The sequence below is a fragment of the Arachis hypogaea genome, chromosome 1 (genome assembly GCF_003086295.3).
Source record: "Arachis hypogaea cultivar Tifrunner chromosome 1, arahy.Tifrunner.gnm2.J5K5, whole genome shotgun sequence".
Lineage (NCBI taxonomy): Eukaryota > Viridiplantae > Streptophyta > Magnoliopsida > Fabales > Fabaceae > Arachis > Arachis hypogaea.
Window position 1 is genome coordinate 24,436,671 of NC_092036.1, and position 14,598 is coordinate 24,451,268.

General features: G+C 39.2%; 1 protein-coding gene and 1 non-coding gene across 2 annotated transcripts; one reads left to right on the top strand and one right to left on the bottom strand.

The window, feature by feature from the left end:
• The first annotated feature begins 2,809 nt into the window (after nucleotides 1–2,809).
• LOC112707366 (uncharacterized) lies at nucleotides 2,810–4,643 on the top strand. Its single transcript, XM_025759109.1, has 2 exons — nucleotides 2,810–3,792; nucleotides 4,130–4,643. Exons 1-2 carry the CDS (start codon nucleotides 2,810–2,812, stop codon nucleotides 4,641–4,643), a joined length of 1,497 nt encoding a protein of 498 aa, XP_025614894.1.
• Nucleotides 4,644–10,584: 5,941 nt separating this feature from the next.
• Nucleotides 10,585–10,692, bottom strand: LOC112717241 (small nucleolar RNA R71). Its single transcript, XR_003160608.1, has one exon. It is a non-coding gene; the product is annotated as a small nucleolar RNA R71 (small nucleolar RNA).
• Between the last annotated feature and the right edge of the window lie 3,906 nt (nucleotides 10,693–14,598).

Sequence of the window (14,598 nt, forward strand, 5' to 3'; positions counted from 1 at the left end):
AATACCTAATCTAAGCAACAAGATGAACCGTCAGTTATCCATACTCGAACAATCCCCGGCAACGGCACCAAAAACTTGATAGCGCGAAATTGTGATCAATACTTTTCACAACTCAAATAATCCCCGGTAATGAATCCAAAAACTTGGTGTTCAATACCATGGCATAAACACAACTTCGCACAACTAACCAGCAAGTGTATTGGGTCGTCCAAGTAATAAACCTTACGCGAGTAAGGGTCGATCCCACAGAGATTGTTGGTATGAAGCAAGCTATGGTCACCTTGTAAATCTTAGTCAGGCAGACTCAAATGGATATGAATGGTGATATACGAATAAAACATAAAGATAAAGATAGAGATACTTATGTAATTCATTGGTAGGAATTTCAGATAAGCGTATGAAGATGCTTGTCCCTTCCGTCTCTCTGCTTTCCTACTGTCTTCATCCAATCCTTCTTACTCCTTTCCATGGCAAGCTTAAGCAAGGGTTTCACCGTTGTCAGTGGCTACCTCCCATCCTCTCAGTGGAAATGTTCAACGCACCCTGTCACGGCACGGCTATCCATCTGTCGGTTCTCGATCAGGCCGGAATAGAATCCAGTGATTCTTTTGCGTCTGTCACTAACGCCCCGCCCTCAGGAGTTTGAAGCACGTCATAGTCATTCAGTCATTGAATCCTACTCAGAATACCACAGACAAGGTTAGACCTTCCGGATTCTCTTGAATGCCGCCATCAGTTCTAGCCTATACCACGAAGACTCTGATCTCACGGAATGGCTGGCTCGGTTGTCAGGCGAGCACTCGGTTGTCAGGCGATCAACCATGCATCGTGTATCAGGAATCCAAGAGATATTCACCCAATCTAAGGTAGAACGGAGGTGGTTGTCAGGCACACGTTCATAGGTGAGAATGATGATGAGTGTCACGGATCATCACATTCATCAAGTTGAAGAACAAGTGATATCTTAGAACAAGAACAAGTGGAATTGAATAGAAGAACAATAGTAATTGCATTAATACTCGAGGTACAGCAGAGCTCCACACCTTAATCTATGGTGTGTAGAAACTCCACCGTTGAAAATACATAAGTGATAGTGTGATCATTGGCTTCGGCCCCAGAGAGGGAACCAGAAGAACCAAGATGAAAATACAATAGTATAATGTCCTACTTGTAGAAAACTAGTAGCCTAGGGTTTACAGAGATGAGTAAATGACATAAAAATCCACTTCCGGGCCCACTTGGTGTGTGCTTGGGCTGAGCATTGAAGCATTTTCGTGTAGAGACTCTTCTTGGAGTTAAACGCCAGCTTTTATGCCAGTTTGGGCGTTTAACTCCCATTCTTGTGCCAGTTCTGGCGTTTAACGCTGGGAATTCTGACGGTGACTTTGAACGCCAGTTTGGGCCATCAAATCTTAGGCAAAGTATGAACTATCATATATTGCTGGAAAGCCCAGGATGTCTACTTTCCAACGCCGTTGAGAGCGCGCCAATTGGGCTTCTGTAGCTCTAGAAAATCCACTTTGAGTGCAGGGAGGTCAGAATCCAACAACATCTGCAGTCCTTTTTAGTCTCTGAATCAGATTTTTGCTCAGGTCCCTCAATTTCAGCCAGAAAATACCTGAAATCACAGAAAAACACACAAACTCATAGTAAAGTCCAGAAAAGTGAATTTTAACTAAAAACTAATAAAAATATACTAAAAACTAACTAGATCATACTAAAAACATACTAAAAACAATGCCAAAAAGCGTACAAATTATCCGCTCATCATGTGTCTTGATTATTTATTTTTAAGAAATGGTCATTTATTAATGAATATCGTTATTATTTGACATATTGAATTAATATTTAGCTTATTCATTTTCTAATTATAAATATTAATCCCAGATTATAAAAATTATAAGACTTAATTAAAATAGTTTGACTCAATTTTTATGGCTTTGATGTGTTCCTCTGCTGAGTACTAATTAGTAGTCACTCTATTGATGATTTGTAATTTATACCAAAAAAAATTTCTGGTGAGTTACATCATTTTAAAGAATTTTTTTATTATACATATTATTAAAGAATTTATTATTATAGAAGTTACTTCATATTTTTAATCTCTTTTTATGTTCCCTTTAATCAGTCAATACCATATACAGGAACGGATCCAGAAATTTTAATATGCAGGGGCCAAATTTTAGATAACTTTTTTCATTCCATAAAAATAGTTAACATATAGTTATTAGAGTTGGTTTTTGAAAAGATTTATCAAAATATATATAATTTTTTTCACAATTTTATTTTTAATATGATAATTACATAAAAGAAATATAACAATATCAACTGTACATTATAAAATTATAAAAAACCAATAATTTATAGCGGGTTTCTTTTAAAAAATAATCACATATCTTATTATTAAAAAATTAATTCTTTCAAAAATTTTAAAAAATTTGAAAATAAATTAAAAATTAATAACTATTTGAAAGCTACAGTACTTTTATAGATACAAGATATAAGATATCTTTATATTTTTTTCTTTTAAGAACATAAATTTAGAAGAAAAATGAGTATTTTTTACAAGACTAATAATATCTAAAGTACATAATGTGATTACGAAAATATAATTACGTAAGTCATTTTGAATATAATAATATAAATATTAAATATAGTTGCACACGTATTTTACCATACATGTTATGTTTTTAGAATAGTATTTCTTATATCATGCAGAATGAATACAGTAAGATACTTAACATTATTTTAGTGATGAAAAAGTTTTATCACATTAATTATTAAACCATATATTTGGTGTATAATAGATATGGACAAAACTTGGATTCTTAAGTCACGAGATAGCATAGAATATAGACGAGGACTTAATAAGTTCCTAGACTTTGCATTTGCGATTGCATCGTCGGATAACATGATAAAGTGTCCATGCCCTCAATGTGGGTTTCAATTTATGCAAACAAGAGAGGATGCGTACGACCACCTGTTGATAAAGCCCTTTCCTGCTGGCTATACTTTGTGGTTGTGTCATGGTGAGAAACCAGCTGAGGAGAGCTCTACTTGCACACCGATAGTTGAGAAACCTACACCCAAGGTGAATCCATATCTTCAAATGGTGCACGAGGCATTTAACTTCACAATGCCTCCTAGAAGTGAGGAGACCATAACAACGGATCCTGTAGAAGACGATGATATAGAGTTGCCGTACTTGTACGATGGTCCAAGTCGCGAGGCACAGGATTTTGCCGATCTTCTTGCGGATGGAGCAGAGGAATTATATCCCAGCTGCTCGAAATACTCAAAATTGTCTTTCCTAGTGAAGCTTTATCACATTAAGTGTATGTGTGGTGTGAGTGACAAGGCTATGTCGATGATTTTGGACTTATTGTGGGATGCATTTGAGCAACCCAAATTCCTGTCTACTTTGTATGAAGCCAAGAAAACTATCCGAAAGTTGGGGATTAAGTACAAAAAGGTAGATGCATGCCCGAATGATTGCATGTTGTATCGGGGTGAAGATGAGGACACGACCAAATGCAAGCAGTGTGGGACTTCACGATGGAAGCAGAAGACGCAAAAGGGTTCCGTTACGAAACTCAAAATACCTGTCAGCAAAAACAGAAAGCCTCTCCCAGCAAAGACTCTCCGTTACTTTCCTCTTATACCACAACTGCAACGGTTATTCATGTGTAGCAAAACTTCATCAGACATGTTATGTCATAAAGAGGCAGCTAATAACGATGGGTACTTGAGGCATCCAAGGGACGCTGAAGCATGGAAAGACTTTGATGCAAAGTATCTTTTTTCTCTAACGATGCTCGCAGTGTGCGCTTAGCTTTAGCAAGTGACGGTTTTAATCCTTTCAGAAATACGAGTACCTCGTATTCCATTTGGCCTGTGATTCTTATTCCGTACAATCTTCCTCCCTGGCTATGCATGAAACAGGCATATTTTATACTATCTATGATTATTCCCGATCTTAAAATACCGAGTAACGACATCGATGTTTATTTGGAGCCCCTGGTGGATGAGTTGAAGCAACTCTGGGATGGCGTTGAAACTTATGATGCTAATAAGGGGACCACTTTCAAGATGCGTGCGGCGCTAATATGGACTATTAGCGATTTTTCAGGGTTGGGAAATTATCTGAGTGGAACACGTACAATGGGTTAGCTTATCCCACGTGTAACGTGGACGCTAAGGCTCAGCGACTAACATTCAGTCAAAAATGGTGTTACACGGGCCATCGCTGCTTCTTGAATCAGGGCCATAAATATAGAGTAGACCGGATTAGATTTGACGGACAAGTTGAAAGTAGAGATCCACCAAAGAAGTATTCTGGAACAGATGTCTTAAGGCAGCAGTGTAACATGCAAGTATCGCTTGAGAAGAACTCAACTCTAACAGCCAAAAGAAGATGCATTGGTGATGATGCAGATCAAGATGACTCGTATTGGAAAAAGATGAGTGTGTTCTTTGAACTCCTGTACTGGAAGGATCACATGTTGCGTCATAACCTTGACGTGATGCATATAGAAAAGAACATTTGTGACAATGTGGTCTTCACTATCTTAAACGATAGCGTCAAATCAAAAGATAATCTTAAATCTCGCAAAGATTTACAAAGCATGAGCATAAGGCCTTAATTGTGGTCGGACAAAGGTGGTAAATATCCTTCAATAATCTTCACAATGTCGAATCCACAGAAGAATGTATTCCTGAAGACTCTACAGAACGTGGTCTTTCCAGATGGTTACTCGAGGAATATTGCTCGTTATGTTGACATCCGGCAGCGCAAGTTGTATGGGTTGAAGAGTCACAACTACCACATTCTAATGGAACAATTACTTCCAATTTTGGTGAAGAATGCATTGCCAAGTCCGGTATCGAATGTGATTGCAAATATGTCCTCATTTTTCCGAGAACTCTGTGGAAAAGCTGTAAATCCTATGCAGCTTGGTGCCCTTCAGAATCATGTTGTGCAAACTCTGTGTCAGATGGAAATGATTTTTCCTCCATCATTCTTCACTGTCATGGTTCACCTTACAGTGCACCTCGTTGATGAACTAAAATTTGGTGGCCCGGTACATTATCAGTGGATGTATCCAATAGAAAGGTTAGCTTGCTACTAAACGCATTTAAGACATTTTTTTTCAATTTCGTTACGTATATACTAAGTGTTATGTCGTATTTATGTAAAAGGTACTTAGGACGATTGAAGTAATACATGCGTAACAGGGCACAAGCAGAAGGCTTAATTACGGAGGGCTATTTATCCGAGGAGATTTTGACATTTTGCTCTAGATATTTGGATAATATTGAGACTAGAATCAACCGACCAGCACGAGTTGACGATCAACCTGTTGATATTACAAACAATACAGGATGTAATATGTTCCCAGAAATTGGAAAAGGTTCAGGGGCTGTATCACATTTTGTACTGACCCCAATGGAAAGAGATTAGGCATTGTCATGTGCTAGTCAATTGCAAGGCCATCGCTCCATTTATTGAATAAGTATGCACATGTAATCATTAAGCACGATTATAACCAATTTCAAACACTCAGTCGTTGGACTAATCTTGTTATGTCTTAAAGTACATTTAGGGCAGAAACCAAGCGAAAATTATAAGATCAAACAAGGTCGCAATCTAAGATAGATCGTGTTGTGCATGCAGAATTTTCTCGCCGGTTCAAGCGTGAGGTTCGTAGAAATTTAACCTGACCAACTTATTTGTGCCCTAAAATTATAAATTATAAATTCAAATTTTTTATACGAACAAACTCTAATTTATGGTGTTAGGTTCCAATGGACATTACTGTACATTCGAAAGAAATGAAGTTGCTGGCATGTGGTCCCATGCTTCAGGCAAGACATTTTGGGGCATACAACGTCAATGGGTACAAGCTTAGAACTATCACAAAGGAAGACGGGCTGAAAACACAAAATAGTGGAGTTTATGTCTCATCCAATACAAGAAGTTATGCCAGCATGCATGACAACAGAGTGGCTGTTGGTAGTGTTCCATATTATGGAAAAATTGTGGACATAATTGAACTGAACTACAACTGTCATTTCATAGTGGTTTTGTTCAAATTTATTTGGACTGATACAACTATGAGCAGAGGAATCAAACAAGACTATCTGGGCCTTACCAGCGTTAATTTCGCTCATCCAATTCACACCGGTGATCGAGAAGAGGATGAACCATACATATTGGTATCATAAGCTCATCTCGTATACTATGTACGTTATGAAGTAGATCAAGAATGGAGAGTAGTGGTTCATGTAAAACCATGAGATTTGTATGACATGGGAGCAGAGAATGAAGATGTTGAAGCTGCTTTTTCTCCTCAGCCCGGGTTGAACATGTCAGCAGCAAGTGACATCAGTGATTTACAGTTGACAAGGGATGATGATATAGAAGACCCAGTAGCAGATGTTTCTGATAGCATCGATTATGTGGCATAGTGAAAATATGGCAAAACATGTACATCATTTTTAAAGTATATGTGTGTGTTTGATAAGCTTAACAGTATTTATGATGTACGCAGTTTGCTAGTTACATTACTATCTGTGTTTTTGTATTTGAATTAAGTTTTCATTTTAAGTTGATTTTCATGAATACCACCAGTTCCTAATTTTTTACAACGATTTTTGCTTTTAAAAGTTAGTTTTCAAGGCTTTGTTGTTCTCATCATCATTGTTATTGTTCTTAACCTCCAATAAAGAAAATTATGATATCGAGTAAATTATCTTGAATTATGATGAGCGGATAATTTGTACGCTTTTTGGCATTGTTTTTAGTATGTTTTTAGTATGATCTAGTTAGTTTTTAGTATAGTTTTATTAGTTTTTAGTTAAAATTCACTTTTCTGGACTTTACTATGAGTTTTTGTGTTTTTCTGTGATTTCAGGTATTTTCTGGCTGAAATTGAGGGACCTGAGCAAAAATCTGATTCAGAGACTAAAAAGGACTGCAGATGCTGTTGGATTCTGACCTCCCTGCACTCAAAGTGGATTTTCTGGAGCTACAAAAGCCCAATTGGCGCGCTCTCAACGGCGTTGGAATGTAGACATCCTGGGCTTTCCAGCAATATATGATAGTCCATACTTTGCCCAAGATTTGATGGCCCAAACCGGCGTTCAAAGTCACCCTCAGAATTCCCAGCGTTAAACGCCGGAACTGGCACAAGAATGGGAGTTAAACGCCCAAACTGGCACCAAAGCTGGCGTTTAACTCCAAGAGGAGTCTCTACACGAAAATGCTTCATTGCTCAGCCCAAGCACACACCAAGTGGGCCCGGAAGTGGATTTTTATGTCATTTACTCATCTCTGTACACCCTAGGCTACTAGTTCTCTATATATAGGACCTTTTACTATTGTATTTAGGAGCCTTTTGATCATGTTTTTATGATTGAACCCTCTTTGGGAGGCTGGCCATTCGGCCATGCCTAGACCTTGTTCTTATGTATTTTCAACGGTGGAGTTTCTACACACCATAGATTAAGGTGTGGAGCTCTGCTGTACCTCGAGTATTAATGCAATTACTATTGTTCTTCTATTCAATTCCGCTTGTTCTTGTTCCAAGATATCACTTGTTCTTCAACTTGATGAATGTGATGATCCGTGACACTCATCATCATTCTCACCTATGAACGTGTGCCTGACAACCACCTCCGTTCTACCTTAGATTGGGTGGATATCTCTTGGATTCTTTAACCGGAATCTTCGTGGTATAGGCTAGAACTGATGGCGGCATTCAAGAGAATCCGGAAGGTCTAACCTTGTCTGTGGTATTCTGAGTAGGATTCAATGATTGAATGACTGTGACGTGCGTCAAACTCCTGAGGGCGGGGCGTTAGTGACAGACGCAAAAGAATCACTGGATTCTATTCCGGCCTGATCGAGAACCGACAGATGGATAGTCGTGCCGTGACAGGGTGCGTTGAACATTTCCACTGAGAGGATGGGAGGTAGCCACTGACAACGGTGAAACCCTTGCATAAGCTTGCCATGGAAAGGAGTAAGAAGGATTGGATGAAGACAGTAGGAAAGCAGAGAGACGGAAGGGACAAGCATCTTCATACGCTTATCTGAAATTCCTACCAATGAATTACATAAGTATCTCTATCTTTATCTTTATGTTTTATTTGCATATCACCATACCCATTTGAGTTTGCCTGACTAAGATTTACAAGGTGACCATAGCTTGCTTCATACCAACAATCTCTGTGGGATCGACCCTTACTCGCGTAAGGTTTATTACTTGGACGACCCAGTACACTTGCTGGTTAGTTGTGCGAAGTTGTGTTTATGCCATGGTATTGAACACCAAGTTTTTGGATTCATTACCGGGGATTATTTGATTTGTGAAAAGTATTGATCACAATTTCGTGCACCAAGTTTTTGGCGCCGTTGCCGGGGATTGTTCGAGTATGGACAACTGACGGTTCATCTTGTTGCTTAGATTAGGTATTTTTTTTCAGAGTTCTCAAGAATGAATTCTAGAGTTTCATGATGATCTGTTGAAGTCTGGCTGGCTGTGAAGCCATGTCTAATTTCATTGGACCGAGGTTTCAACTTATCATCACAAGAGCTTGTTGATTTCTATCAATCTTGCTATTGGAGCAGTGATCTGCTAAGGCTTGGCTGGCCTTTGGCCATGTCTAGTGTTTTGGACCGAAGCTTTCTTTGAAAGCTTGGCTGGCTGTGAAGCCATGTCTAATTCCTGGACCGGAGTCTTAGACTAAACATTGCATGATTCCTGGAATTCTAATTAAGAATTTTGATATCTTTATTTTCTTTTTCCACTTAATTTTCGAAAAAAGCACAAAAAAAATGACAAAATCATAAAATCCAAAAATTTCTTGTTTGAGTCTAGTGTCTCATATTAAGTTTGGTGTCAATTGCATGTTTCTGTTCTTCTTGCATTCATGCATGTGTCTTCATTCATCTTCAAGTTGTTCTTGATGATTTCATTGCTTTGATCTTTGAATTCTCTTGACTTGAGTGTTTATGTGTCTCATATAGTGTCAGTAGTATACAAACTGCTAAGTTTGGTGTCTTGCATGCATTGTTATTTGATTCTAGTTGCATTTTGATTATTCCTTATTATTAAAAATCCAAAAATATTTTTAATTTGTGTCTTTTCAAGTCAATAATACAGAGAATTGAAGATTCAGAACATACAGCAGAGGAATTGCACAGAAAAAGCTGGGCGTTCAAAACGCCCAGTGAAGAAGGACAGACTGGCGTTTAAACGCCAGCCAGGGTACCTGGTTGGGCGTTTAACGCCCAAAAGGGTAGCATTTTGGGCGTTAAACGCCAGAATGTGCACCATTCTGGGCGTTTAACGCCAGGATGGCACAAGAGGGAAGATTTTGTTTTTAATGCAGATTTTTTTCAGTTTTCAAACTTTTTCAAAATCAAATCTTTTTCAAATCATATCTTTTCAATCATATGTTTTCAAAATCAATTTCTTTCTATTTTTAAAAATACTTGCTATCAATCAATGATTTGATTCAACATTTCAAGTATGTTGCCTTTTCTGTTGAGAAAGGTTTAATGTTTGAATCATATCTTTTCTTGTTAGCCAAGTCATTAATTTTCAAAATCAAATCTTTTTAAAGTGTTTTTCAAATCATATCTTCTCAATCACATCTTTTTAAAACTAATCATATCTTCTTAACCACATCTTTTTCAAAATAGTTTTCAATCAAATCTTTTTTATTTCTAATTTCAAAATCTTTTTCAAAAATCACTTGATTTCTTTTCCACTTTCATTTTCGAAAATCAATTAGTGTTTTTCAAAAATGTTTTCAAAATCTTTTACTTAATTTTCGAAAATTACTTCCCTTCTTCTCACATCCTTCTATTTATGGACTAACACTATTCCTTAATGCAAAATTCGAACTCCATCTTCTTTGATAAGTTCGAATTTTCTACTTCTGTCTTCTACTTTTCTTTTCCTCTGACACCTAAAGGAATCTCTATACTGTGACATAGAGGATTCCACATTTTCTTGTTCCCTTCTCTTTCTTATGAGCAGGAGCAAAGACAAAAGCATTCTTGTTGAGGCTGATCCTGAACCTGAAAGGACCTTGAAGAGAAAGCTAAGAGAAGTCAAAGCACAACTCTCTGTAGAGGACCTAACAGAAATCTTCAAAGAAGAAGAACCTATGGCAGCCGAAAACAACAACAATGCTAACAATGCAAGGAAGGTGCTGGGTGACTTTACTGCACCTACTCCCGACTTCTATGGGAGAAGCATCTCTATCCCTGCCATTGGAGCAAACAACTTTGAGCTTAAGCCTCAATTAGTTTCTCTAATACAACAGAATTGCAAGTTCCATGGACCTCCATTGGAAGATCCTCATCAGTTTTTAGCTGAGTTCTTGCAAATCTGTGACACTGTCAAGACTAATGGGGTTGACCCTGAGGTCTACAGACTTATGCTATTCCCTTTTGCTGTAAGAGACAGAGCTAGGACATGGTTGGATTCACAACCTAAAGAAAGCCTGAACTCTTGGGAAAAGCTAGTCAATGCCTTCTTGGCAAAGTTCTTTCCACCTCAAAAATTGAGTAAGCTTAGAGTGGAAGTCCAAACCTTCAGACAGAAGGAAGGAGAATCCCTCTATGAAGCTTGGGAAAGATACAAACAATTAATCAGAAAGTGCCCCTCTGATATGCTTTCTGAATGGAGCATCATAGGTATTTTCTATGATGGTCTGTCTGAACTATCCAAGATGTCTTTGGATAGCTCTGCTGGAGGATATCTTCATCTGAAGAAGACACCTACAGAAGCTCAAGAGCTTATTGAAATGGTTGCAAATAACCAATTCATGTACACTTCTGAAAGGAATCCTGTGAACAATGGGATTAGTCAGAAGAAAGGAGTTCTTGAGATTGACACTCTGAATGCCATACTGGCTCAGAATAAAATATTGACTCAACAAGTCAATATGATTTCTCAAAGTCTGTCTGGAATGCAAAATGCACCAAGCAGTACTAAAGAAGCTTCATCTGAGGAAGAAGCTTATGATCCTGAGAACCCTTCAATGGAAGAGGTGAATTACATGGGAGAACCCTATGGAAACACCTATAATCCTTCATGGAGAAATCATTCAAATCTCTCATGGAAGGATCAACAGAGACCTCAACAAGGTTTCAACAATAATAATGGTGGAAGAAACAGGTTTAGCAATAACAAGCCTTTTCCATCATCTTCTCAGCAACAGACAGAGAGTTCTAAGCAGAATACCTCTGACTTAGCAACCATGGTCTCTGATCTAATCAAAACCACTCAAAGTTTCATGACTGAAACAAGGTCCTCCATTAGAAATTTGGAAGCACAAGTGGGTCAGCTGAGCAAGAAAATTACTGAACTCCCTCCTAGTACTCTCCCAAGCAATACAGAAAAAAATCCAAAAGGAGAATGCAAGGCCATCAACATGGCCGAATTTTGGGAGGAAGGAGAGGTAGTGAATGCCATTGAGGAAGACCTCAATGGACGTCCACTGGCCTCCAATGAGTTCCCCAATGAGGAACCATGGGAATCTGAGGCTCAAAAAGAGACCATAGAGATTCCATTGGACTTACTTCTGCCATTCATGAGCTCTGATGAGTATTCTTCCTCTGAAGAGGATGAGTATGTCACTGAAGAGCAAGTTGCTAAATACCTTGGAGCAATCATGAAGCTAAATGACAAGTTATTTGGAAATAAGACTTGGGAGGATGAATCCCCTTTGCTCACCAAAGAACTGGATGACTTGTCTAGGCAGAAACTGCCTCAAAAGAGACAGGATCCTGGGAAGTTTTCAATACCTTGTACCATAGGCACCATGACCTTCAAGAAGGCCTTGTGTGACTTAGGGTCAAGTGTAAACCTCATGCCTCTCTCTGTAATGGAGAAGCTAGGGATCTTTGAGGTGCAAGCTGCAAAAATCTCACTAGAGATGGCAGACAATTCAAGAAAACAAGCCTATGGACTTGTAGAGGATGTTCTGGTAAAAGTTGAAGACCATTACATCTCTGCTGATTTCATAGTCCTAGAGACTGGGAAGTGCATGGATGAATCCATCATCCTTGGTAGACCCTTCCTAGCCACAGCAAGGGTTATGATTGATGTTGATAGAGGAGAATTAATCATTCAAGTGAATGAAGAATCCCTTGTGTTTAAGGCTCAAGGATATCCCTCTGTCATCATGGAGAGGAAGCATGAAGAGCTTCTCCCAAAATAGAGCCAAACAGAGCCCCCACAGTCAAACTCTAAGCTTGGTGTTGGGAGGCCACAACCAACTTCTAAGTTTGGTGTTGAACCCCCACATTCAAACTCTAAGTTTGGTGTTGGGAGGTTCCAACATTGCTCTGAGTATTTCTGAGGCTCCATGAGAGCCCTCTGTCAAGCTACTGACGTTAAAGAAGCTCTTGTTGGGAGGCAACCCAATGTTATATTTTATCTATGCTCTTTTGTTATTTTATGTTTTTTGTAGGTTGATGATCATGAGAAGTCACAAAATCAATGAAAAAAGCAAAAACAGAATGAAAAACAGAAAGAAAAATAGCACACCCTGGAGGAGAGCGTGCTGGCGTTTAAACGCCAGTGAGGCTAGCTGTTGGGTGTTTAACGCCCAGTCTGGCACCATTCTGGGCGTTTAACGCCAGAAAGGGGCACCAGACTGGCGTTAAACGCCAGAAAAGGGTAAGAAGCTGGCGTTAAACGCCAGAAATGGGCACCAGCCCGGCGTTTAACGCCAGAAATGGCTAAAAACGGATTTTTGCATGCCATTTGGTGCAGGGATGACTTTTCCTTGACACCTCAGAATCTGTGGACCCCACAGGATCCCCACCTACCCCACCACTCTCTCTCTTCTTCACCCATTCACCAATCACCTCAACACCTCTTTCCCAAAAACCCTTCACCTATCAAATCCCATCTTTCTCTTCACCACTCACATCCATCCTTCATAAAACCCCACCTACCTCACCATTCAAATTCAAACCACTTTTCCACCCAAACCCAACCTCAATTGACCAAACCCTACCCTTCCCCCTCTCCTATATAAACCCATCTTCACTCCTTCATTTTCACACAACCTAAACACTACTTCTTCCCCTTTGGCCGAACACAAAGCCATTCCCTTCTTCCTCATTTCTTCTTCTTCTACTCTCTTCTTTCTTCTTTTGCTCGAGGACGAGCAAACATTTTAAGTTTGGTGTGGTAAAAGCATTGCTTTTTGTTTTTCCATAACCATTTATGGCATCCAAGGCCGGAGAAACTTCTAGAAAGAGGAAAGGGAAGGCAAAAGCTTCCACCTCCGAGTCATGGGAGATGGAAAGATTCATCTCAAGGGTGCATCAAGACCACTTCTATGAAGTTGTGGCCTTGAAGAAGGTGATCCCCGAGGTCCCTTTTTCACTCAAAAAGAGTGAATATCCGGAGATCCGACATGAGATCCGAAGAAGAGGTTGGGAAGTTCTTACCAACCCCATTCAACAAGTCGGAATCTTAATGGTTCAAGAGTTCTATGCCAATGCATGGATCACCAAGAACCATGATCAAAGTATGAACCCGGATCCTAAGAATTGGCTTACTATGGTTCGGGGGAAATACTTGGATTTTAGTCCGGAAAATGTAAGGTTGGCATTCAACTTGCCCATGATGCAAGGAGATGAACATCCTTACACTAGAAGGGTCAACTTTGATCAAAAATTGGACCAAGTCCTCACAGTCATATGTGAAGAGGGCGCCCAATGGAAGAGAGATTCAAGAGGGAAGCCGGTTCAATTGAGAAGGCATGACCTCAAACCCGTGGCCAGAGGATGGTTGGAGTTTATCCAATGCTCAATCATTCCTACTAGCAACCGGTCCGAAGTTACTATAGACCGGGCTATCATGATTCATAGCATCATGATTGGAGAAAAAATAGAAGTTCATGAGGTTATATCTCAAGAACTTTATAAGGTGGCGGACAAGTCTTCTACCTTGGCAAGGTTAGCCTTCTCTCATCTCATTTGTCACCTCTGTTATTCGGTTGGAGTTGACATAGAGGGAGACATCCCTATTGATGAGGACAAGCCCATCACTAAGAAGAGGATGGAGCACACAAGAGACCCCACTCATCATGAGATCCCTGAGATACCTCAAGGGATGCACTTTCCTCCACAAAACTATTGGGAGCAACTAAACACCTCCCTAGGAGAATTGAGTTCCAACATGGGACAACTAAGGGTGGAGCATCAAGAACACTCCATCATCCTCCATGAAATTAGAGAAGATCAAAGAATCATGAGAGATGAGCAACAAAGACAAGGAAGAGACATTGAGGAGCTCAAGCACTCCATAGGATCTTCAAGAGGAAGAACAAGCCGCCATCACTAAGGTGGACCCGTTCTTTAATTTCCTTGTTCTTTATTTTCCTGTTTTTCGAATTTTAGTGCTTATGTTTATCTATGTTTGTGTCTTGTGATCATTAGTGTCTTAGTGTCTATGCCTTAAAGCTATGAATGTCCTATGAATCCATCACCTCTCTTAAATAAAAAATGTTCTTAATTGAAAAAGAGTAGAATTGCATGAATTTTGAATTTTATAACAGTTT